Here is a 26,678-nt window from a genome sequence, read left to right as displayed (position 1 = left end):
TGATGTTGCTGTGCTCTGTGTGTCCAGTGGGGCTGTTCCTGTGTATCCTCAGTTATTCCTGTATATCTGAATCTTATCACCATTTGTCTCTCTGCTCTTCTAGAGCTACGTGTACGTATTTGAAGCTGATGGTAAGAGACAGATTTTGGAATTCTCACCTTTGTCTCTGTACACAAAGAGGTGGCACTATGGCATTGCGGTGGTGGTTGCATCTCCATATGATACTTTGGGTTGATACCTTGATGTAGCATGGCCCTAGCCTTAAAGGTCCTCACCAGTTGTGTGGATGCAGTCACGGTTCAAGAGGATAGGAAGAGGACAGGTTGTTCTGTGCAAAGGAGTGTGAATAACAATATTAAGCATCTGTATTTAGACATCTTTGTAGCAATGATTGAGTAGCATCTTGAAATGAAATGTATTTTCAAATACTAACAGAGTGACTGGCAGATGCAGACAAGAGTAGCTTTACCTTCATACTGTCATCAGCACGTATGACTCACATCTCTGCCCTGGTGGTGCTTCCCTCCCCACGCAGCCCCCTGCTGTTCCCCAGGAAGGGTGCAGCACAGGCAGTGCAGGAGGCATGGCCATCAGGGAGTAAGTAAGTTATCTGCAACCAAGGGAGCACACGTGTGAGGAAAACCTCTGCTTGGGATCTGGGTATGGTAATGCACAGCTCATTCTCATTCTTGGCCTATGAGGGAAACAGCTCTTCAGCTGGAACAAGCCAAAACCTGATGCCACCTTATCCAACCCCTTAGTACCATCGAATTCGATAAAGGCGCTTGTGGTACATGCTATGAGGTGTGAGGAAATACAAAAGACTGTGCCTGTAGGTATCATTAAAAAATCATATAAGATTGATTACAGTAAATGATAATTTTGATTAGGGAATATTTAAATATGTTGGCAGGGTTATGCCTGCCTCTGAATCCAACCTTGCATGCTGTTGCAAATGTTGAAAATATCGATGTTGGATTATTTAAATATTCAAGAGCATGGAGATGAAACAGTCAAATGAGGAGCTGTTTGTTTTACTCCTGGATATGGCTATAGAAATAGCTTATCTGGTTCCTTTAGTAATGTATTATAAATTTAACTTTTCTTAGAAATTATTTGTCTTTTAAGTGTATATATATTCTTAGCTGATACAACTCTTCTTTGGACTATGTCCTTCAAATAAATTGTGGATTGTTCTCCAGAACATCTTTCAGAAGAGTCTTAGAAGACTTATTACAGAAAGATTATACTACTCCTGAAACAACATGTTGCAAGTACAAAGGGATTTTGTAGTTATCAGAGGCTTGTTCTATGCATGTGAGAGACTTTCTTACTCAAGAAATTCGTGGAGAGAGCATGGTTTGCAGAAAAAAATTAGTTTTTATTAGTCACTTGAATAACGTCCCTTAAATACTTTTGCGTTTCCAAATCTAAATGATAGGCAGGAAATTGTTAGGAAGTTCAGCAATGTAGGCAAAGAGGTAAAACCTTTGCCTATGTATAAAGATAGGATCATGCCTCAAAGCTGTGTTGCCTGTGTCTGATGAAGCAGGCAAGGATCAGGCTACAGACCACATGGAGTTGAAGACAAAATTGCCTTTTAGTTGACTACTGCTAGCAATTTACTTTGGAATGAGAAATGAAACGACTAGTTACTGAAGGAAATAACTGCATTAGCATCAGTTCATGGGCTAAGACTGACGCAATAGAGGAATTAGATTTGTTTTCAAATGCAAAGAAAAATGGCATATTCCTGTTTCACAATCTCAAATGACAGCAACCAGCGTTGCTGTCATATGTCATATGTAGGAGTACCTCTCTTTTTTTTTAGGAAGGGAGGAAAAATATTTTCCTCACTAGACTGTTTTGAAAACTCCTATTGGAAAATGACAGGCTGTTAGTACAAATTAATTATCTTTTGCCCCTTATCAAACACCACCATTGATAGGAAATGATCTCTGAGAGGTGTCTTTCTGGATTATTTGCAAGGTGTGCGTAGCCTCACTGTTTTCTTCTCAGATCAGACCCAGTGCTGGGTCATAACGAGTACTGCAGGTTTTTAGTGGTACCTGGTCAAATTCTGATACCTTTCTTGTTTCTCGTGCAGTCTAACTCACTAAGAATTGTGGCTGTTGGCTAATTGTCAGTTTTGGAGAGGTGACTCCTGAGTCATGAGCTGTAGAGTTCTTATGAAGTTACAGCAAGGGCCAGCTGCTCCAGGTGTGATAATACAGGTGGTGGGGTGGGCACCTCATCAGCCAGGGTCTAGCCCCACAGTACCCAAGAGACAAGCAGGGCAGGCATAGGGGCAGTTGTTGAGTTCAACATTTGTTGCCAACTTGTGTCAAATCATCAAGCAAGTTCATGGCATAAAGGCAGGTCCAAAGTCAAGTTGACAAGTCAGTCTGTGGCTCAGAGTGCAGCTCAATAGAGACTGCAGCCAGGCACAGATGTCACCGAGTTGAACATAGATGTACCTGGACTGTAGCTCAGGCAGGGACAGAAGGTCTAAGCCTGGGCCCCTGGGCAGAGTGTGTGGGTAGGTGCCCAGGTAGGAAATATCAAGGCCATTAAGGATTATTAGTGCCCTCAGAGTGCTGACAATTGGATCAAGCCTGTCCTATAGATGTTTGCTTTAATTTACCATTATGTGTTAGGATTTGAAGCAGTACTAATTTGGGACCAAAGTTACTAGGCTTCTTACATGACTGTCTTGTAAACCTTCTCTAGCTATTTGGTCAATCTGAATGATGCTTCAGGCCCTAAAAGAAGTTGCCAACCCCCTTCAGGGATTTACCTGGCCCAGAAAATTCAAATCCGATCAAACTGAAGACAAATCTCAGATGTGGTGGCCAAGACCTTTCTGATTCTTGTGTGTATGGAGCTTGTAGTTTGTCTTTAACCCAAAAATACCAAGGTCCTGCATGTGGTTTTCTACCATTTGACTTTCCATCCATTTTGTCGTTTCTTTTTTCATGCTCTGAACACCAGTGGCTTTCAGTTCACGTAATTCAGTGTTACAACCCCCTAATTTACCTTATTTAGGTCGTAACATTCAGTGATGACAACACAGCAATTTGTTTTCCGTTTTCTCCTTTTAAGGCTTCTCCTTGAGAAGTCTAAACCTCATATCCAGCAATTTGGTTCCAAAGGGCACATGAGCCAATGGATAAACATAACAAGTACAGAACAACTTAGTTGTCAAGTGGCAGACTTACATTTTCTTCTTAATTCCATCATAAAAGCTGCAAAGCTTCCTGCTTCCAGCTTCCTCTGAAACATAAATTCCCTTTCAAATATGTCAATACTCTAGGTGTAATTCAATTGAGCATTAAATAACCACATACCTGTCTTCATTTTAGGTTGACCTGTATCTGAAAGTTTAAGACGTGTATCTTTGTCATATTATCACTGCTTACATGTCTGATTACTGCTTAATAAAGTCTTTCTTGTGCAGGAGTTGCTAAAACTAGTAGCATAATGAGAGACAAGGCACTTACAGCTCTGATTCCTGAGGTCCAACCAGTAGCAAGGCTAACTTGTAGTTCCAATAGGCACACACGTGTTTAACACACATGTACTGACAGACAGATTTGCACACACCCACTCACATATACCTGTACATGGCTGGTCGCACAGACAGAAACATGCAACAGTGACGCAAAGACAAATAGCACCAATGGCCGTATCATGAGCAAGCGATCTTATGTATCTTAATTTCTGTAAGGCCTTTGACAATGTCCCACACAACATTCTTGTCATTAAATTGGAGATATACGAGTTTGATGGATGGATTATTCAGTGGATAAGGAATTGACTGAATGGCCACAGCCTAAAAGTTGCAGTCAATGGCTCATTGTCCAAACAGAGATCATTAGCAAGTCATGTCCGTCAGGGGTCCACACTGCTGCAGGTACTATTCAATATTCTTATCAATGACACAGATGGTGGGATTGAACACACCCTCAGCAAGTTTGTGGATGACACCAAGCAGAGTGCTGCAGTTGATACACTTGAGGGAAATGATGCCAAACAGACAGACCTTGAGAGGTTTGAGAAATGGATGAATTTTAACGTTACCTCATGAAGTTCAACATGGTCAAGCACAAGGCCTTATGCCTGGGCTAGACAATTGCCAGGATCGATACAAGCTGGGGGATGAATGGATTAAAAGCATCGTCTGAAAAGTCAGATATGTTACTCAGCATGCAAATAGCCAATCTCACACATCAAGTTGAGACATTGATATTATTACAGAGTTCTGCAAGTCTGGGTGCTTAGTGGCTTTCCACAACTGAAGCACACCTGACCAGAGTCTCTGCATGCAATTTACTAAAGAAGTTACAAAGTGAATACATGCCAAGTACTTCCCTCTATAAACAATCTGTTAGTGATTTACATAAAGTCATAGGTTACTGCATCTTTACAACACATGCTCAGTCATTAGGGGCCTGCTTCTGGAGGAGAGTTGCTTATGTTCTTCTGCCAAATTGGCAGACCTGATGACAGGTCCTGATTAATATGTCCAGATGCCCACAATGCACCCTGTATCAGATTCTCTGAGTCTTTTGTTCTTTTAGTTAGCATAAGGCCCACTCTTTGATTTAACATTAACAAATATTAGTCCATTAAGCTGATTGCTTATCAAGATGTTTAGGATTGTACACTCTTTTGCAACAAAAGCAGCCCTGTGGAGAAGGCTTCAGGGATACTGGTGGGTTACAAATAGGGTATGAGCCACCAATGTGTGCTCAGAGTCCAGAAAGCAAATCACATCCTGGGCTGCATAAAAAGAAGCACAGCCAGCAAACTGATGAAGGCGATTCCACCCCTCTAATCCACACTGGTGAGACCCCACCTGGAGTAATGTGTCCCGATCTGGAGTGTCCAGCAGAAGAGAGACATGGGTGCGAGTGAATCCAGAGGAGGGCCACAAAAATGATCCTAACTTCTTGTGCATTCCAGTGTCCTTGCTGGTGAGCAGTGCAAGAAGAACAAAAGGCCTTGATGACGTGTAAGCACTGCTCATCAAAATTAAAACTTCTCTGTTACGAACACTTTTCATGACAAATCCAAAACCCAGCCCCATACAAGCTACTATGAAGAAATTTAACTCTATCCTAGCCAAAACCAGTACAGCATCTATACACATCCTTCCATGAGCTGTGGTCCAGACTGTGACCATCAGACCTCCATACGCACTGAATAGAGTCACCTCACACAGGAAAACAGTTGGAAATAGTTTTTAATAAGAAGACACAATGGACAGTGCAGATTAGGTGCAGGGCATAGCCAGGCAGACATACTGACCAGCAGCCTGCATACCTACACTGGCTGCTTTTCACAGAATCACACGGTGGTTGAGGTTGGAAGGGATCTTTGGAGGTCATCTGCTCCAATCCCCTTGCTCGAGGGCTGCCTCGATCCAGTTTTCAGGACCATTTCCAGATGGCTTTTGAATATCTCCAAGGAAGTCAACTCCTCAACTTCCCATGGTAACCTGTTACAGTGTTCAGTCATCCTAATCGTAATGATGTTCAGACAGAAACTCCTGTGTTTCAGTTTGTGCTCATTTTATCTACTTATGGTCCTTTTATCTACTTACTCTTTTATTTTCCCACACTTCCTACCCAAACATCCTTCATCTCTCCCTTTCCCCATCTTTGATCCCTGTCCTAAACATCCCATAATAATCCTTGTGCAATTCCAAGGTGCCCTTCTCTTGCATATTATAGAGTCTCCCATACTCTCTGGGCAGTAGCCTCCAGTCTCTAAGGTGATGTAAAAAGCCCTCATGTTGATTCATCTGATGAGTTTCACACCAGGACAGCAGTGTGGATTGCTCTGCTGGGAAAGCCCTAGAAGAGGTTGGGGCAGGACTCTGACTGGCTGGTTTATTTGGGTTCCCCCACCTGCCATTTTTCCTCTGTTCTCCTTTGCATGTGGAGACAAGCTTTCTATCGTATAACCTAACAAATGAATGTCATCCAAATTGTGGTTTAATTACAACAGTGGCTAGTTTTGAAGGAATTTGGCAGAAGATTTGGGCTTTGGGTCTTTTTTTCCAACATTTCTGTTCACAAATACGCACAAGAAAACACTGCCTATGACAATTCAGAATATTAACTCAACATATTCTATGATTCTGTGATTCTGTGAATGCTTTTTACTTAAGCAAATACAAATCTTTCTGCAAGTAAAGAGTCTTTTTTTTTTTATGTAGAGATATGCCAAAACTCCTGCCTTAAAACTCTTGACTGGGAAAAAAGCTTCCAGACAGCTCCTGAACAATTCCACTTTATTTTCCTTTATGTGTCATTACATCTTAGGCTATATACCTCAGTTTTTCCAATGTTTACTGTGTCTGTGTAAGACACAGATTCAGACCTGTTGCTTTGTGTTTCTTGGGTCCTAGCAGGCCTTTGAGTAGGCTGGCTTCCTAAGAACAGCTTCTGTGTCCCACCATCATCCCTGTATTTGGATGTAACAAAATCCTCTAGGCTTTAAGTTCATGTGCTAAGCTACTGTATAATACTTGAAGCATCTGTAGTAGCAGTCCAAAACCGTAAAGCAAGAAACCAATGTATGCATCTTCCCTCTTCTCTCAGGGTCTTTATCAAGTGCTCTGTGATGACTGTAATGTAATTTTGTGGGGCCACAGATAAAAGAACCAGGAAATGTATATTTGTATGAAAGGAAAGAGGCAGACCTGGGAGCAGAGCAGGGAAAGAGGGTTCTTTAGGCAGCAGCCACACCCCAAGATATGGTGGGGCATGAAGAACAGCATGAAGACCTATCTGTCTGTCTTCTGCTTATGCTGCTACTCTTGAGATAGCTTGCCATACCTCTCGTCAGGTACCCCTGACTAGGTGACCCCATGGCTAGAAAACAAGAGAAAGAATAAAGAGCATTGGGACACTCAGTTGCAAGTAATAGTTTGTCTGAGAGGAAGAAGTTGAGGCAGACACAGGAAATTGCTTCTTCACACCACAGTGAACACAGGAACGAAGAAACTGGTACCCAGCGAGCGTTTTCAGCTGGATATCATCACAGCAGAACAACAAAGAAAAAGGAGGAGTTTCTGTTGAAGCAGTCATACAGCAGGGAGATTACTCAGCATTTCCAAGACCTGATAGATCAGAGAAGAGAAGAGAAAATTTTCCCGTTATTAGAAATAACTTATGTCTCAGCAGTTGGGGTTATCTCAAACTTGTAAATAAAGACAAATAACTCCCTGCAAAAAAAAAGAAATTCAAATCTTTAAGTTGGACTTTTTAGAAAGGTGAGCCAAAAAAGTCTGATTTAAGAGTAAATTATTAATAACAGTAATCTCATTAACCACCTGCAATAGATAATTGTGAGTAGGCACTGTCCTTTCCATAACCTTGCTCTGTCTCTGTGTACGAAGGTGCTGATGAATTGAGGCTGTCAAATGGAACTGGCCTCTGTTCTGGAAGAGTGGAAGTAAAACACGAGGAGCAGTGGGGAACTGTGTGTGATGGTGACTGGACCATAGAAGATGCTGAGGTTGTTTGTAAGCAACTACAATGTGGATCTGCTGTTCAGGCCCTTAATCGAGCTCCTTTTGGAGAAGGATCTGGACCAACATGGTTGTATCGAGTCGATTGCCGTGGTGATGAATCTGCTCTCTGGAACTGCTCACATACAGGATGGGGTTCTTTTACCTGCCCTCATTATTTTGATACTGGAGTGATCTGCTCAGGTAAGAAGTCATCCAACCTTGTATAAAAGAAAAATGCAACAGCAAAGAAATCTAATATCTGTTTGGCTGCCTTCCTGTGCAAGATATGCTTGGTTTTGCTCTTTGGATAAAGTACCATAGCAAGAGGGTTTTGTTTCAGGAAAGTCCCTTCAGGAATTTACACCTGTCATTTTAAATTTTTGTAAAGTTCCAGTCAGCCCATTAATCCAGCCTGACTATGTCCCTCTGAATGGCAGTTCTGCCCTTGGGGTTATCTCACCCCCCAAGCTGATAAGACTGCACCTTATCACCTTCTCCAAGTTCTTGATAAAGATGCTGAACAGAATAGGTCCCAGGAAAGACTCAGCAAGTGGTATTCCACTTGTTGCCAGCCTCCAGGTAGAGTGCAGCCGACTATTTTCCAAGCCTGACCATCCAATCAGCTTTTTAACCGTGTAGTTGTCCACCCACCCAAGCTGTAACATCCTAGTTTGGGCACAAGAATATTGTGCAAGACAGTGTCAAAAGCCTTGCTAAATCTGAGGTAAATGACACATGCTGACCTCCCCTCATCCACAAATCCAGTCATTTTTATCAGAGAAAGTAATAAGGTCACATAAGCGTGATTTATCCCTGCTAAACTAATGTTGACTCTTCCCATTCACCTTGTTGTGCACAAAAGTGTGTTCCAGGAGGACTCATTCCATGTTTTTCCCAGGTGTCAAAGTGAGGCTGACCAACATTTAGATCTCCAGACTGTCTCTTCAGCCTTTACTGAAGATCGGTGCAACATTTCCTGTTTCCTCTTTCTGGGTCACTTCAGCTTCCTATTCATTTGAATAATTAAGTTTCTCCAGGACACATAGCAGAAAATGGCTATTTATTTATTTATTTATTTATTTATCTAGGGATCGCTACCTCTCAAGCCTTTGGCAAATGTTCAAAAATTCCCTCCTTCTGTAGCTTCCCAAGGCTTTAGTATTTCCATATACCAAGAAATAACCATTACCACACATCATTTTCTCTCTTGTCAGTGGCATACAGGAATTGCCACAATGGCTATTTTAAAGTCTCAGTGGTCCTCAGAGAAGTGATACGTATCTTGCCTGTGAAGGTATGGGAGTTATTAAATTAGGTCAGTACAACCAACCCTTAATGCTGGATTTCTTGGGGTTTCTTTCCAGGTTTCTCTCAACTGCGTTTGACTGGAGGGGACACTGCCTGCTCAGGACGTCTGGAAGTAAAGCAAGACCAAACTTGGGCTGCAGTCTGCTTTTCACATATTGATTTCAAAACTGCCTCTGTTCTGTGCAATGAGTTAGAGTGCGGCCAAGCTGTGGATGTCCTGAGAGGAACCCACTTTGGAGACGGACATGAACTGATCTGGCAAGAAGAGTTTCACTGTGTAGGGAATGAGACTCACCTTGCACACTGTCCCAGGATGCTACATCGTAGTAAGACGTGCTCTCATGATGCCACTGTTGTATGTTCAGGTGAGACTTTGTACTGGTGGACGTAATTTGTATGCATCCTGTATGTTTTCTTTCTGTCAACCCATGGTTCAGAGCCTCCGCATATTTATGTGGGCCTTGGGGCTCTTGGGTGCTTCCACTATCATGCTCTGAACCACCCAGGGAAGGCAAGGAAGTAATAAAGAGCTGCCCAACAATCTCTCATTCACTCTACTGAGAGTATACATTTAACATAGACTGTTCTAACCGTTTCATTTCCACACCAGGGATGTAGATCTCAAAAGGGCTGTAATTTCTTTTGTACTTCTAGAGTTATACAGTCAATAGTGCTGAAAAATCCTTCAATGTCTTTCTCATATACATAAAAAGAGAGCGATCCAGAGGAGAAAAACAGGATCGTGGAGAAATTAATTTATTTTTTGTGATGCCAGTGTCTATGTTAATCCCTGGCACTTCAGTTAATTATAAAACTGGGAGAGGTAACATACCACCAAAGGGTAGGAGGCACCAGCTACAAATTGGACTTATTTCTGAAAAAAATGCATGGGACTGGCAGCAGGACACCATAGTCCTACCCAGGGGTCACTGAAATTATTGCAAATAGGCTGATGGGCATGACTTGTTGTCAGAGCCTTATGCTGTGGCATTGACAGAAGCTGAGAACTGTACACTAAAGTGGCTGCTTACTGGCAATGTGAGATGACCAGCTACCAGGAGAGAGACTGCTACTGGTAGCTCCTACTCAGAGTTTCTCAAATGATCCAAATACAAGGCAGATGGGTCAAAAGGACTTGCCTTTGCAAGAAAAGATCTTGCATGGTAGCAGAAGTATTGTGGAGGGAGAAGAGAGCTGAGCAGAGGAGAAATTGAACTTAGAGTCAGAAGACATTTAGTCTCGTAGTGCAGGCTACAACACGGACAATAAGGACTTTTTTTTTCAAAGCTGGCTTATGAGTGTCCCGGTCTAACATGAGTAACCTGAGACATAGTAAGTGCTAGTTTCTTGCAGCTGTATCTATCTTGCAGTTTTCAGTGCTATAGCACAAAAAGAAATGTAACTGCAAAAGTTCCTTTATTTTTCCTGCAGGCTATGGTGGGTACAGGCTGGCAAATGGCAGTACCACATGTTCAGGGAGAGTAGAGCTTCTTCATGGAGGTACGTGGGGAACTCTATGTGACTACCTGTGGGATTTACCCACTGCCAATTCCCTCTGCCATCAGCTGGACTGTGGAGTTGCCCTACTGATACCAGACGGACAGTTCTTCGGGAAAGGAAACGCCTCTGTCTGGAATGGCACATTCAGCTGCAAGAAGAATGGCTCACACCTGAGAAACTGCCCTGTGACTGTGCTAGGTCATGATGAATGTCCTGCTGGAAAAGACGCTCGCGTGGTATGTTCAGGTGAGCAGTGGAAAAGTCTAAGAGGAGAACTGAAAAACTGAAAAATATGGACCCAAAATCCAGAGAGTGTCTGAGGAGCCAAGCTCTGTCTTTTGGCTGCTGCTACAGGCATTTCTAGGAGTTGAGGATGTAACGTGCACCACAAAGCTGCTCCCTGTGAAATTCTCCTGGTTCCAGGGAACAGGGAACACAGGGCTGCTTGACAAGGTAGGGTGAGCTGAGGACAGAGGGTGAGGGCAACACAGGCAGTGGCCTTACCCACCATGGCACAATCCAAAGCATCTGCACAGATGTATTACTAACAAGGGCTATGGACAGTTCCAGAGAAGATGAAGTTAGAGCCTGCTCCTGAAACCAGTAGTCTTAGGGCCCACCACAATCTGCACAGTTGAAAAGGGAGGGTGAAAAGGGTTCTTTTGATATCTGTGTAGCAAACTGGAGACCGACAAATCTCCCAGAGTAAATTCAAATGCAATACTAATTTTGGTCACAGTAAAAATTGCAAAACAGATACTCGGGTACACTCGGGTACTTGCAAGAACAGAACCCAATCTGTTCAGATCACAATGTGATACCCTGCCAAGTCACTAAACAAATTACAACACAATTTGGATTCGAACCACTACACCATAGTGCCAAGGAAAAAGAAGGGACAGTAAGATAAGTCAGAGAAAGAGAGAGAGAGATATAAAGAAGCAACTGGGGAAAAGGAAAAATTATCATCACTCCAATGAGGCACAAGTTCCTCAGGGAAACGTGGTCCATCCAGCAGCAACTCCTCCAGCAGCAGTTCTTCAGAAACATGTAGCAGTTCTTCAGGAATATGTAGCAGTTCTTCAGGCCAGTCAAGCAGCAGCACTTCTTCAGGATGATGCCATGGAGTATCAGGCACACGCACAGTGCCTTCTTGGCAGTCAGTGTTTATAAGGCAAGTCCATGCCCTATCAGCACGCGAGGGGTGGCCTTGCTGTGAAAATTCTTGAATTGGGTCATGCGCAGAAGCTCCTTTGGGAAGGTTCTCAAATTGAGGCTAGGGGCTCCAGGGTCAGTGGCAGTTCAACAGACCCTTGCCAGAATAACCACCCCCTGAAACCTTTTAATGTGCAGTCGGGGTGGGGCAGACAGTGCCTGCTCCTATATCTTCCCCTCTCATTGTTAACCAGAAGCCACAGAAAAGCCCTTCAGGCACGTGCAACCCTGCACTCAAACAATGTTTGAGACACAGATACAAGTAAAGTAATCAATCAGTTGTAGGATCCAGATAGAGAGGTTCAAGTGAGGCCTTAGACCAGTAGCCCTATGGTGCACAGTCGGGGGCGTTAGATGAGGCTGGTCAGAACAATTAAGGTCTATTGATTTGTGGAGAGCCCTGAAACCTAGTGCCCTCAGTTTAAAAATTGCAAAGAGGATCAGATCCTGATTTCTAGTCATTGTTCTTAGTAAAATAGGGTAGCGTGAACTCTAATTATGTGTACAGAATTTTCAGTGGCCCAGTGCAGTCATTTTTACTGTTGAATGCTAAGGAAGACTCATTCTCTTTTCCGAGTCGTTTTCAGGTCATGTCCATGAGCAGTTACAAACCTGGCATCTCAGTACTCACTTTCTCTTATATTCAGGGTGCCCAGGGGGCAGGCTGGTGAACGGCACCACATGCTCTGGCATAGTGGAGATCCGCCATGGAGACACATGGGGAAGACTTTGCCACACCCACTGGAATTTGAAAGCTGCCAATGTTCTCTGTAATCAGCTAAACTGTGGCTATGCAAAGTCTATCCAGACAGGAGACCGTTCTGTGGATGGGAATGGGCACGTATGGAGAGATGCTTTTCACTGTGAAGGGACAGAGTCCTGCCTGTGGGATTGTGATCAAGTGACTTTGGGCAATCCAACCTGTTCAGCCAGAGAAGCAGCCACTGTTATTTGCTCAGGTAAGTCAAGAGTGGCCTTTCATGGGTAGTGTATCTTCAGACAAAAGCAGTGTTGGTGACGTCATTCTGCTAAGCAAGTCTGGTACGTCAGCCTGCCCTTCTTCTTTTCCTTTCCCCCAGCCCTCCAACTTTGGTTTCAGCATAGAAACTTCCCTTAGTAGAAGGATTTACATTGTTTAGATGTGCCTGATTCCTCATAGGATCTAGTGTTCGAGCTGGGGAAGCCTTTCTCATTTCCCATTGCAGACTCTAGTGTGCACAAAAGCAAACAAAGCCTTAACAGAGGCTGTCTCCTTAACCAATGGTGAGAATTTTTTTACCAACATAGAAATTTGTCTTCTATCTTTATTGCATGTTATTTCTACTATATAGAATAGTTATTCAATATATTTTCCAACTCTCTTGAGCCCAGGTGTTGCTGAATCACTCAGACTATCAGGTGGTGAGAGTCACTGTGATGGGCGAGTTGAGATCTCACTCTATGGTACGTGGAGTAGAGTCCTGGATGATGACTGGGATATTAAGGATGCTCATGTGGTATGCAGACAGCTCCAATGTGGAATTGCCGAGAAAGCATATTACCTTCCAAGGTCTGAGCGAGGCTTTGGTCCTATTGGCTTAAGAAGTGTCCAGTGTGCTGGAAATGAGACTCAGCTGTTGCTCTGTAAGTCCTCTCATACTCATACAGAGCCAAGAGGAGTTGCTGAAGATGTTGGTGTGATTTGCTCAGGTGAGTTACTGTCCAAAATTGAATGCTTCATAGGATTGCCTCTAGCCCAGCTTGTGCTGTGGTCTCACCAGATCTTAAATAGACACAGGTCTGGGCTTGTGAGACCCACCTTGTGTGCTTTAAGGGACAAATGACAGCTAAGGAAGCAAGTGTAATTTACATAATGCTTCCTTCCTCTGAATTTCTTAAAGAATTTTTCTTGCAGAATCAAAAAGAAATAATAGAATACAGAAGCCACCAGGACACTTATTTGGCCATGACTCTCACACATTCTGGCTGACACTTCGAAATTAAATAGGTTTTATTTTGTGACATTTCTATTTTTATGTATACTTCAAGGTTTTCTGATGTAAACTAGAACTGTTTCTACTCTTCTATTTTATAACCCATCTGTAAAAGGAACTGTCTCTGTCTCTGGCTAAATGAGTTTAGGCAGAAAACAGCTTCTCCGGCTTTCTAAGATAAGGTGATCTCTGCATATGCTTAGTATGACTACACATTCCTTGTTTACAACACCTCACAGGAATTATTCCAACCTTTACCTGATGGAGGAGCAGACCTTTCACTTTATGCATCTTTAGCATCTCAGGAGTTCTGCTCAAAAAAACATAACAGAAGGACCAGAATATAAAAGCATGATGCCTTAAAAGTGCTTTAAACTTACAGCCATTATGCTGACCTGTGCATTGTCATTGTATTGCATGTTGACAGCTGGGTTTTCTTCCTGCAGGTAGCAGACAAATCAGGCTGGTGAATGGAACAAAGCGCTGTGCTGGGAGAGTAGAGCTTTATAATTACGGCATCTGGGGCACCGTCTGTGATGATAACTGGGATCTATCGGATGCTAATGTTGTTTGCAAACAGCTGGGATGTGGGCAAGCAATCAAGGCATTTGCCTCTGCTCATTATGGTGAAGGCTCAGGACAGATCTGGCTGGATGATGTGAACTGCACTGGGGCTGAATCTGATCTCTGGGCATGTTCTTCTAGGGCATGGGGCCAGCACAACTGCCAACACAAAGAGGACGCTGGAGTCCTGTGCTCAGGTGTGTTCATAATATCCTTTTCTGAGACGGTGGGTTGAAAGGAGCGGGTTACATGAAGAGTAAATAGAGAACAGTAGAGACTTTCTTGGACAGACTCTTGGTCTCTTGACTACAAGCATAGTAGGTCAGCACATCCTCTTGGTCTCACCAAGACGCAAAGGGTCTACACAAGTCATTATTTTGTGTGCAGTGTCATGGGATATTTGGAGGTGAATTGGAGAGTTTCTGTAAAGATTTCCACAGCAAGGACTCTTGAGTGCTCCTTGTGTGGAAGGAGGTCATTGACAGCCATGTGCCCATTACAGTCAGTTACAGCTGGCTCTGAAACCAGTGAAAGGAACCCACTATGCACCAAAGCATCAGCCAATCAGAGTAGCATATGGTGGCTCTCCTTATGCATATTAAAGACAGAGTGGCAGCTGCAAGAAAGAGGAGACATAAAGGACAAGTGGTAAAAGACACTTCTAGCGACATGGCTGGAGATGTGGTTTCCATGCCAGAGGAGGTATGCCTCTGAGAAGGCTGTGGGTTTTGCGTAAGCCACACTAGAACACACTCTTGAAGGGACTGCAGCCTGTGGAGGATCCACACTGGAGCAGGTACAACCCTTGAAGGGACTGCAGTCTGTGAAATGTCCATGCTGGAGTAGTGGAAAATAAATAAGTAGCAAGAAGCAGCAGGAAAAACCCACAATCTCTTGCACTGCCACTCTCACTGAAGGAACAGGGAGGGGAAATGAAGGAGTGCAGGACTAATGGAGCAGATCAAAGGTGTTTCCCTAAGTGTTGAATTGTCAATGTTTTCTTTGTTTTCCTCACCACTCAAGGAAAGAACAAAGTTTATGTTAAGTGTAAAAAATAAAATAAAGTTATATTTCCCAAGTAGAAACTCTTTGGGCCACAACAGCAACCAGTAAATGTAGGAGACACTTTGGAAACACTAGCACCTGCATGCTTGGGACTGGAATAATTGTAGTGACTTCAACGCTTCAGAGAAGCCTTGATTGTAACACTGGAAATTTTTATTCATGTGATGTGGTGTAGTGTAGATGGTACCTGTTGTCAGAGCAGGTGGGTGGGGGGTGTGAGCACAGGGAAGGGTCAAACTATGTGTAAACAAGTAGAAATGGAGAGTGTGACAGACCTTGCTGGAGGGCAAGGTGACTGGGAAGAACTCTAGTGGCCTGGAGCCTGGATGTTTTTGTGTCCAAGAATATCAGCTGGGGAGAATCAAAGGGGTTACGTTTCCTGTGAAAACCCCGGCCACTGTTGCATTGAGTTGCTGTGGGGTACACCAGAGCCTATGGTGTGCTCACAGCAGCAAGGCTTCAAGAGGCACTGGGACAGCTTAGCAGGGCTGGGGAATCTGGTTGATGGTCTCTGTCAGAGTAATTGTCTGGTAAATTGGTTTGAACTAGTGCTCAGCACAAAAGGGAAGATGCTGGTCAGAATTTAGCAGCTAGTAGGACTGAAATGGTCAAATTGCAAGCTTCAGGATGCCTGTGTGAGTGCGTACAGCCTGGATTAACTGTCCAAGAAGGGGGCCCTGACATCTTGAGGGGGAAACCAAGAGCTCATGATGAATTAAAAATGAGTCCTTTCAGGCAGCCCTAGTTACTGTAATCAAGGAGCCATTCAGAAAAGGGTATGCTGTTCCCAGATTGTGACCACTGAGTGGGTCTTTAGTCTGAATGTAAATGAATGGACAAATGTGGAGATTCTTAAGAGTCACTGCTCCAGGGAGAGGCTTCTGCACTGGCTATGACATCTCTGGGACACCAATGTAGAAGAGATAGAGCTGAAAGGTTGAGACAGAAGGACTTTGGGGATTTGGGGGCTGTCAAATCCCTAGCATATGAGGGCCAACAACAACAACAAAAAAAAAAAGAATCAAGAAAATCAGCTATGATCACCTTCAAAATGGTTCCCTTCTGAACTGAGACACAGCTGCTTACGATGCTGCCAAAGTTCAAAGCCATTCCACAGAGCATTTTCTGAAAGGCTGTTGAAGATCACCATTGTTTTTAATTTCACATCTTCTACCAAAAAAAATTTGGGTTCCTTTGATCTTTGGGAGGAGGGATCCAGGTGTGGCAATCAGGGTGCATGCTCCTGCACAATGATGTTGTTATTAGCTAAAAACTGTTCCACAGACAAAGCACTGGGCTGGCGAACACTGATATTTTCTGACTGAGGGTAAGAAAACATCTGTATTTGAACATGTGTCCACTTGTACTAAGTGAAGTGATCGAGCTGAGCCTTGTCTCACCATGACAGGTTAGAATATGTTCTATAACCAACTCTTTGTCTCTCTTCTCCCAGTCTTGGTTCCCAAGCTATAGAGTTAGTCTCTGTTTTTTGTGCCGGACCTTGTATGATGGATTAAGTACTGAAAATGAACAACAGATTTTGTTTACTGATGAATCTGTAAAAGCACAGGAGGAAACAGGAGGTAGAAATCATTGGAACACTTCTACAGGAGAAGCTGCCATCAGGAAGGAGACTTGAAGAAGTTTGAAAGGAACATACTCAAGCATCAATAGACCCACATATAGAGACTCCTGGATAGTGAATAATGTGGTAAGGAAATGCCTTGAAGAATGAAATTGTGATAACTGGCAGCAGCGAGGAAAAACATTTTAAGCAGAAGTATGGAAAGTAGTACAGCAGCTGCTTGAAGAAAGATTTACTTAGTATGTCATGCAAATAACGCACACATCCCAAATTCAAATGCAACTTAAGAAGAGAAACACAGCAACCAACCTGACAAGCTGACTTAACCTGTCAGTAGAGATTTGGGAAGGGAGCATAGAAGAAAACAGTTTTTAGATAGATGAGCCTAGGAAACTGCTGAGCATGCTGCTACCAGTCAAGGACAAAGAAGACAGCTTAGGCTTGTCTTGGGAAGACAAAATGCAAGCAATTAGGCAGTGTGACATCTGTGGAATAACACAACATACAGCATGAATGACGACACAGTATGCACAGTGAGAGAAACAAATGTTTGGAGATGCCTGGAAAGTGGATTATATAGACCAACCCCTTCCTCCCTAGCAAGATTAGCAGATGCTATTACAGTGGTAGAGCATCAAAGGGTGGCTAGAAGCTTTCCCCATCCAGACTACAAACAGAGGTAGCACCCTAGAAGGAATAAACGAGCATATCTGCTGGCACTGTGGAATGCCACTTAAGCAGAAATCAGACAACATAAGTCATTACAAAAATACAACCATTCAAGAATGAGCAGAGTGAGTACAGTACCAGGCAGCTGGAAAAGCACAGCTATGCAATGGTTTACTTAAATATATGCACCTCAAAAGAAAACCTGAGCTCATCAGGGTGATGAAATGGAACATACTCAGGAGTATCAACAGGCCCACGTATACAGACTCCTGGAGAGTGGATACTGTGGTAAGGAATCAGTTTGAAGAATGGAATTGTGGTGACAGGCAGCAGTGAGGAAATATCTCTGAAATTACTGTAAACAAATGGTTTCCTTCAGCCAGCCCTGAGGATACTTGGATTGGGAAGCCTGCATCAGTTGAAAGCCCTAAGAAAGTGATCTCTACTGTTTGAAGAGCAGAGTCTACTTACTGGCTGGTCATTGGAAAAAGAACAAAATATGTGCTTTTACATAAAGTAAATAGAAGAGAGTAATCTTACTTCATAAACAATGTTCTTTTTCATGTGTTTTGCAGGAACACAGTCTGAATCTTGTAGTACATACATGTTGAAATTGGTATGATGTTAGCTCCTATAAAGTGCTTCACAGAATGACATGTAGTGACTTATTTACTATATATGCACATTGTTATAATACCAATACCTACTGTCTTGGGCTAAGGGTAGACTTTATAACATATAGAATAGGATCATAGATGAGTTAGGGTTGGAAGGGACCTTAAAGATCATCTTATTCCAACCCCCCTGCCATGGGCAGGGGCATCCCACTGGATCAGGCTGCCCAAGGCCCCATACAACCTGGCCTTGAACACCTTCAGGGATGGGGCAGCCACAACTTCCCTGGGCAACCTGTTCCAGTGTCTCACCACTCTCACGATGAAGATATTCTACCTAATGTCTAGTCTAACTCTGCCCCTCTCCAGTTTGTACCCATTCCCCCTGGTCCTATCACCACAAGCCTTTTTGAATAGTCCCTCTCCAGCTTTCTTGTAGGCCCGTTTCAGGTACTGGAAGGTAGCTATAAGATCTCCTCTGAGCTTTTTCTTCTCTAAGCTGAGCCTTGTCTCACCATGATAGGTTAGAATAAGTTCTATAACCATTTCTTTGTCTCTCTCTTCCCAGTCTTGTACATATTTTATGCCTATGATGAAGGCAGGGTTAAGTTTATAATGCAGGTATGTTCAAATATTTCTTAAATAGATGTTTCACAGAGGTGAGAGGCGAAATGTATTGACTACAACTGGCAGGGTTGCACTCACCGCAGGGGTGTCCTCTGCTTCTGCATAGGAACCATTCCAGCTGGCTCTGAAATTACTGTAAACAAGAAAATGCACACCAAATCTTCAACAAATGAGAAGAGCACCTACACTTCAACATACTGAAGAAATACGCCTGAAACTGTGTGGAGTAGCCATCACAGTTGTGTGTTGATGTGAATACTGGCTAACCAGAGAGGACCATTGTATGATTTTTAATTTTAAGTGTTTGTCACTTTTAGAGCGGTTTCCTCTGGCACTTTATCATTCAGAGTGATGAACAGGATTTTTAACAGGTTCTGGATTTCACTCATTGCAGCCAAGTTCCTAGCAAAATCAGGCTCCTCTAATTCCATTTTTATGTCTTCTTTTCTAGAGTTCCTGGCTCTGAGGCTGGTGGATGGCAATGATTGTGCTGGGCGGCTAGAAGTTTTCTACAATGGGACATGGGGGAGCATTTGCTCCAATCGTATGTCTCAAATTACTGCAATAACTGTATGCAAACACCTGAACTGTGGAGATGGTGGGGAAATTGCAACAGACTTCAAATATGGCAGAGGTTCTGGACCCACATGGCTGGACCACATTGAGTGTACTGAGCAACATAGCTCTCTCTGGCATTGTCAGTCAGACCCTTGGCATCCTCAGTCATGTGATAACCGAGCAGAAGAGACCCATATTTCTTGCACTGGTAACTAGAAATGTATCAGCATGGGACTGCCCAGACATAGACATAAGCTTATGCAGGCGTATATGGACATTGTAGTAATTAACTCACATTGTTTTCTGGTGTATATTACTTCTAGTTTCATGTAAATGGCACAAACATTTTCCTTTGCCTATATCCCTGGTGTAAACAAGTGACTTAAAATTATGTGAGTGTCATCAAGTGCAATCCAAGGGAAGTCCATGATAGGATGATGTCATTGCATATTTTTAAAGCAAAAATCTGTCATATACAGTCAGTCTGAGAGATCTCAGTTAGGATTAAGTCTAGATGCATATGTTTCTAATGAATGGAGGCATATGTACATGTACACACATGCATACACATAGCCATGTCCAAGTGATGAATTCTTCTGTTCTAAAGGTCCGTTTTTAATCTTGTTCTTATGAGAGTATTTCATACTTGTGCATTCTTACTACAATATAAATGAATCCTAGATGGCATTCAGATCTCCCAAAAGGGAGTACAGCTGCCTTGCGCAAGAAGAGAGCAAGCGCAATGATCGGGAAGATTATTTAATTCACAGCAATAGCCAAACAATGACCCACCAAGTACTAAACAGGCCATATATGCATATATACTAGGAAAAAATTACTTTTCAGGCATTTTATACTCCCTCGCTCTTTTCAGAAAATAATCAGATTATTTACTTCAGTCCTTAAATTCTACAGGAAGAAAAGAGGCAACAACTCCAGCCACATTTGTTGAATGTCCGAATTCTACCAGCTGTTCAGGTACCTCTACCTCTGTTTTTTTCTCCTTATTGATCCCTATAGACTTTCCTGCTGCTTTAGCAATACAGAATGTTTCTGTGTTTTACAGATAGGGAGAAGTTACGAGTCATAGGAGGAGGCCATGGATGTTCAGGCAGAGTGGAGATTTGGCACCAAGGTTCTTGGGGAACAGTCTGTGATGATTCCTGGGACATGGCAGATGCCGATGTTGTATGCAGGCAGCTGGGTTGTGGACCTGCTGTGTCTGCTCTGAGTGAAGCTGCCTTTGGGGAAGGGACTGGTCCCATCTGGTTGGAGAAGGTGCACTGTAAAGGAACAGAGCTGTCTTTCTGGGAGTGTCCTGCCAAGCCCTTGTTCGGCAAAGCCTGTGATCATAAGGAAGATGCTGCTGTGGATTGCTCCGGTTAGTGATTGGTCCTTTAGTTCATTACACAGATCTGGGAAGGAGACAGATAGAGGAACATTATGTCAGTCACTAGCTCCTTCACAGTTTTGACTGCAGGAACCTCACAAATGATGTGAAGATGTTCTCTCTATTTTTCACACTTGCTTCTTCCTTAATTTGGACTTGCCTTTCCTTTACAGGTGTGACAGAAACAACAGCATCACCCACTAGAGCAGGTAAAATATTCTTTCTTCCCCCTTTCTTTCTCTCGTCAAATGTGGACCTTATGTCCCTTATGTTGCATAGCAAGTAAATCAGCAGTATATTCCAGCTCATCAGAAAGCACCTTCTGCAGCCTTTTGTAACAGAGAACCAAGTGGCAGTATACCTAGCTGCTGAAGTCAAGCCACTTGAGCAGGATCCACAACTGGGCACCAGGAGGAATTTTCCCTTGACATGACCTGCTTCACCCTGCTAAACATGGGCACAGAAGGCTGCAGAGGAGCATCCTTTTAGGTCACCTGATTATCTATCTGTTGCTTCTTCATTTCCACTCAGATCTTCCCCGTCGCCCTGCAACAGACACTACAAGAATGTCAATGCCTATCATCATCTGCATTATCCTGGGGGCCCTTCTCTGCTTGGTCCTTGCCATTCTTGCTGGACAGATCCGAAGTGCCAGGGCACAGCAGAGAGGTGGGTCCCTCAGTACTGGTATAAAATGTCTCCTTGGTGTGGCTGGTGAATGCTTAGTTGCCTGAGGAGGCTGGGGGAATGGGTGACTGAGACTAATGGCATCTGCTACCACGACGAGATTTTCACCTACCAGCTGGCAGCGAAAGAGCCCAGGAGTGCTTATCCTTACTCAGCACCTCTCGGTGACTTTCTGAGTACCAGTCAGGACACACAGACCCCTTTAGGTTACTTCTTATTTTCAAGACCCAAGCTGGGTATGAAGCAGAGACTGTGTGACTGATCATTGTCTTTTATTTCCAGGCTCAAGACTACCCTATGACCCCTTCTCTGAGGCTGTCTATGAAGAGATCAACTACGACCTAATGAGGGAAAAGCAGGGCATGACTGGCCTCACAGGTGTGTGTCTTGGTCTTGTCAAGGGAAAACTCCTCCTGGTGGCCCAGATCCCAATCTGATACTTTGCAACTCCCAAATCTACTGGAAAACTGAAAATTCCTATATTTGAGGAGAAGGGTTGTCTGCTCACTGCACTCTGCCAGTTCCTCTCCTAGGGACAAGTCATTTTGTGCTGTCCCAACTGCAGCTGGAGAATAGATCAGTACAGGGCATGAATGACAATGCAAGCAAGAACCCAGACAGAATCAAGGAAGAATATAAATCCTTGGGGTGCCAGTCAAAAATATTGGTGGCCGAGTTATCTTTTCCTCCATTTTAACAGTTAGAGGGAAGGGGGCAGCCAGAAAAGACATATAATGCATATCAACTCCTGGCTACATGGCTGGTGTCATCATGAGGGTTTTAGCTTTTATAACAACAGGACATTCTCTGATACCTATAACTTGTTAGGGAGGAATGGAATCCATCTGTCTAGAAGAGGCAAGGGAATCTTTGGCAGCAGGCTGGCCAGCTTACTGAAGCAGGACTTAAACTGAAGGACTCTGGGAGCAGGGTCCAAAGTGACCATGTGCATGCAATAACATTGAACTGGGGAGTAAGCCAGGCCTGTCAGAGCAGCGGCAAATGTTCCTTATCTGCCTTTTTTGATCAAAAGCCAGAAGGCCAACTTGGTCAAGGGTATGTATGGCTATGGTGGATCCTCTTGCACTGCTCCAGGAAAACCTGCATGCACAATTACCTCTCTGAGATCCCTGTACAGCAACACATGCAGCATGGGCAACAAACAGGAACAACCGGAGATCTCTGTGTAGTCGTAGGGCTATGTTCCTAATGCAACTACAGACACAAGGTGGGACAGCTCACATGACTGGCATATTGTTATGGATGGCTACGTGCTTTTTAGAAAAGACAGGCCAGGAAAGCAGTGCTGTGGTGTTGCTGTTTACGTGAAGGAGTAATTGTAATGTACTGAGCTCTCCCTAGGGGTGAATGAAGAACATGTCAGGAGCTTATGGGCAAGAATTAAGGGGCAGGCTAATACAGGCGACACTGTTGTGGGTGTTTACTATGGGCCATCTGATCAGGATGAGGAAGCTGATGAGGCCTTCTACAGACAGCTGGAAGTATCCTCATGATCACAGTCCCTGGTTTTCATGGGCGACTTCAACTACCCTGGTATTTCCTGGAAAGACAACACAGCTAGGGATGCACAGTCCAAGAGATTCCTGCACAGCATGGATGACAACTTTTTGACACAGGTGGTGGAGGAGCCAATGAGCAGTGTGCTGCTGGACCCTATACTATCAAACAAAAAAGGACTGGTTTGGGATGTGAATTTTGGAGGCAGCCTTGGCTGCAGTGACCACGTGGTGGTAGACGTCAGTATCTTACAGGAAAGAAGCAGAGCAATAAGCAGGATTACAAGCCTGGATATCGGGAGAGCTAACTTTAGTCTCTCCATAGACCTACTTGGAAGAATCCCATGGGTTAGAACTCTAGGAGGTAGAAGGGTTCAAGAGAGATGGTTAATATTCAATTACATCTTCCTCTAAGCTCAAGATTGATGTACCCCTAGGAGTAAGAAATCAAGGAAGGGATGCAGGAAACCTGTACGGATGAGCAAGGAACTAGGGTTAGATGAGTGGGCAGTGAGATGGCTTGAGAACTGTCTGGATGGCAGAGCTCAGAGGGTTGTGATCAGTGCTGCAGAGTCTACTTGGATGCCTGTAGCTAGTGTTGTTCCACGGGGGTCAGTACTGGGCCCAGTTTTGTTTTGTATTCATCAATGACCTGGATGAGGGGACAAGGGTGTACCCTCACCAGGTTTGCCGATGACACAAAACTGGCAGGAGTCGCTGGTGCACCAAAAGGCTGTGCTGCCATTCAGTGAGACCTGGGCAGGCTGAAAAGTTGGGCATAGAGGAACCTAATGAAGTTCAGAAAAGCAAGTGCAGAGTCCTGCACCTAAGGAGGACAAACCCACACAACAGTACAGGTTAGGGGTTGGCTCGCTGGAAAGCAGCTCTGTAGAGGGGGACCTGTGAGTCCTGGTGAACAACAAGCTAACCATGAGCCAGCAATGTGTCTTCGAGGCCAAGAAGGCCAATGATGTCCTGGGGTGCATTAAGAAGGATATGGACAGCAGGTGGAGGGAGGTTATCTTCCTCCACTACTCTGCCCTAGTAAGGCCTCATCTGGAGTACTGTGTCCAGTTCTGGCCTCCTCAGCTCTAGACAAGGAACTACAGGAGTGAGTTCAACAGAGGGCCACAAAGATCATCGGAGACTGAAGCATCTCTCTTATGAGGAGAGGCTGAGAAATCTGGGTCTGTTTAGTCTGGAGAAGAGAGGATGAAGAGAGGATCTTATCAATGCTTATAAATAACTGAAGGGCAGGCGTCAAGAGGATGGGGACGGACTCTTTTCAGTGGTGCCCAGTGACCGGATAAGGGGCACTGGGCACAAACTGGAACACGGGAAGTTCCACTCCAACATAAGGAAAAACTTCTTTACTGTGTGGGTGATGGAGCAATGGAACAAGTTGCCTAGAGAGGTTGTGGAGTCTTCTTCTCTGGAGGCATTCAAAACCCACAGGGATGTGTTCCTGTGCAGCCTGTTCTAGGGGAACCTGCTTCACTAGAGAGGTTGGACTAAATGATTTCAGAGGTCCCTTCCAACCCCCATTATACTGAGATTCTGTGATAGGTCACACAAACAAAAAAACCCAAACCAAACCAAACAAACAAACAAACAAAAAAGGCTTCTGCTGCAAATATTTAAAGCAGGAACAAATAAAGGAATAATTTGAATCTACTTCCTGGTAGCTATATGTCTCTGCAGGCTTCCTCCTGTCAACTGCTTTTCTCGCTTCATGCTTTGCCTCCACCCTGAGCCATAAGAAGTGTTATGGTGCCCCTGGGGGATTTTGGCTATTCTGCTGTTAGCCCTTATCTTGCAGGAATAATACTGACTGCCCAAGAATCTACTTGACTTGGGTGTTATTACTGTTCTTTACTCTTTCCTCATGATGCAATCTAACTAATGAAAGTTTAATCTGATATCACACTCTTTCTCATTTGCCTAGACACTTATTCAGAGATTTCAAAAACAAAGGTGCAATTTTATAGCAGGGACAGTGATGAAGAAAATGGTCCTGGAGCAACTCAAGGTAATCAAAGACGGGGATCCTACAAAGAAAGAGACCCTAAATCAGGGTAGCTTTTGATTTCCAAATCATTATTGGTGATCAAAACTCTTTTCTTGCTGCTCTTCATGTTCACTAGTGATGTTTTGAAGTGAACCAAAAATTCCTGCTTAACTCTTGTGGTGGAAGAATGTCATACAATCTCTTATACAAGTGCTAATCTGTTCTGTGTGAGAAGTTGAAAACAAATATTTGCTCATAGTATTGTGCTCTTCACGTGAAACCAACAATTTGACAACTGCTTCTCCCAGAAATTGCCACTGTAACAGCTTGTGAGCTGTTGCTTCATTTCTGAGATAAATGGGGAGAATTACAAGAGAGGAAAAACATGCTCCAAATAAGAACATTGTCATACTATTGGAGTTAATTAGGGAATTTTAATCTGAATAATGTGAAGAAAATGCAGTTTGCCATATGTGACGAGTTTTTATTTGAAAAAGCTGAGGGAAAGCAACTGTTAGGAGAATAATTGCATTTTCCTAGAGCTGATAAAAAAGCTTTTTTAGGTATTGCCTGGTCTCAGAGAAATCATCCACCAGAGGCACAAGCAACTTTGGACCTCAGCTGCCCATATCCCTGATTCTCTGCTGTGCCATGTCTTTAATTTTATTTTCTGTTGCTTTCTTATATTAAGGGCAGGAGAGATATTATTTAAAACTAAAATAAAAACTTTCCTTTTCAATACTTCCTTTGAAATTCTTATCAGGAAGGCAATTATTCCAAACAAGACCTGCATCAAAAGCAGCATGGCCAGCAGGTCAAGGGATGTGATTTGGCCCCTACTCTACCTGGTGACCCCACCTGGAGTAGGGTCTAACTCTGGAGTCCTCAGCACAGGAAAGATGTGGACCTGTTAAAACAGATTACAGCAATGCATAACAGTTACTGGAACTATATCATTGTTGTCTGGAATACCTTAGAGCCCTGAGGATGATTCTTGTTTTCATATCCCTTGCTATCATCATGATAATGTCAGCATTGCAAGCCATTATCGCTGTATCATCAGCTACTGCTCTCTGTAGTGGAAGATCTCACTGTAGCTGATACTTGTGCTGTTTCAGAGGTCTCTCTGCTGCCTGGAAATAACCTGGAAGATGGTTATGATGATGTGACAGAAGCTCCTGGACCTAAAGATGCTTTTCGTTCTGAGAAGAATGAACATGAAATCACTGCGATCCCTGAAGAAAGTGACAGAAACAAGGATTCACAGACAGGTGAGGCCAGAAAAGCAGTGCTATTACTTTTCATAATTCACAGTTCCTGTGCTGAACTCAGGGAAAATCAAGGTGGCGGGTACCCCAATGGATCGAGTAGATTTTATCTAACCACTGTCAGGAAGGGACACTACCTTCGTATACAAACAGTGGGGGTTAGATGTTTGTTATTCTGTTCTTACAGCCATCCAGTAGCAATACTTCCACAAACTCTGCAGGTAATCTGTTAACACTGTTAACATATCTCCCCTCAATTCTCTTTCGTATTTGTTTCTCTAGACTGTAGCAAGCTAAATTAGCCAGTTTTCTACACAGGCCTTGTTGACTTGACCTCTGCTCATTCTGTATGTTTCCACCCAGGCTGGGTCAATAGGTCTGTGTCTTTTAAAAAGTGTTTCAACCCCAAAATTTTACAGTATTTCGGTATAGTATGGTACTAAGACCTTGCTAGTGTTAGGTAGAGCAGAAGGACTACTTCGTAAGTCTTACATGATATCCTTCTGTCTATGTGTGCCAGCGTCATGGCTTCCTTTATTGCAACAGCATGGCATTCTTGACATTGTTTAGTGTCTGGCCTGATGTAACTCCAAATCCTGTTCTGTAAA

At 43.5% G+C, this 26,678-nt stretch overlaps 2 protein-coding genes across 5 annotated transcripts in view; one reads left to right on the top strand and one right to left on the bottom strand.

Annotated features, from left to right (window-relative positions):
- Nucleotides 1-26,678, top strand: part of LOC104064387 (antigen WC1.1) — a 32,341-nt gene that overhangs the window by 1,633 nt on the left and 4,030 nt on the right. For 2 of the 3 annotated variants that reach the window (XM_054050718.1, XM_054049952.1), the window contains 14 exons: nt 7,409-7,723; nt 8,887-9,195; nt 10,262-10,576; nt 12,193-12,504; nt 12,917-13,234; nt 13,965-14,279; nt 19,094-19,408; nt 20,116-20,178; nt 20,267-20,581; nt 20,764-20,799; nt 21,122-21,259; nt 21,560-21,655; nt 24,740-24,823; nt 25,921-26,073. In XM_054050718.1, the coding sequence (XP_053906693.1) occupies nt 7,409-7,723; nt 8,887-9,195; nt 10,262-10,576; nt 12,193-12,504; nt 12,917-13,234; nt 13,965-14,279; nt 19,094-19,408; nt 20,116-20,178; nt 20,267-20,581; nt 20,764-20,799; nt 21,122-21,259; nt 21,560-21,655; nt 24,740-24,823; nt 25,921-26,073 (3,084 nt within the window). The remainder of the gene's footprint in view (nt 1-7,408; nt 7,724-8,886; nt 9,196-10,261; nt 10,577-12,192; nt 12,505-12,916; nt 13,235-13,964; nt 14,280-19,093; nt 19,409-20,115; nt 20,179-20,266; nt 20,582-20,763; nt 20,800-21,121; nt 21,260-21,559; nt 21,656-24,739; nt 24,824-25,920; nt 26,074-26,678) is intronic. The other variant, XM_054051504.1, reaches the window with a different exon arrangement.
- Nucleotides 7,099-26,678, bottom strand: part of LOC104064347 (rap1 GTPase-activating protein 1) — an 80,512-nt gene continuing 60,932 nt past the window's right edge. Inside the window, exon 20 of one of the 2 annotated variants that reach the window (XM_054056541.1) lies at nt 7,099-7,129. In XM_054056541.1, coding sequence (XP_053912516.1) covers nt 7,114-7,129 — 16 coding nt within the window. In that variant the 3' untranslated portion in view covers nt 7,099-7,113. Of the gene's footprint in view, nt 7,130-20,489; nt 20,616-26,678 lie in introns of those variants that run through there. The other variant, XM_054056687.1, reaches the window with a different exon arrangement.

The sequence above is a fragment of the Cuculus canorus genome, chromosome 1 (assembly GCF_017976375.1).
Source record: "Cuculus canorus isolate bCucCan1 chromosome 1, bCucCan1.pri, whole genome shotgun sequence".
NCBI lineage: Eukaryota > Metazoa > Chordata > Aves > Cuculiformes > Cuculidae > Cuculus > Cuculus canorus.
This window is presented reverse-complemented; position numbering and strand designations above follow the sequence as displayed.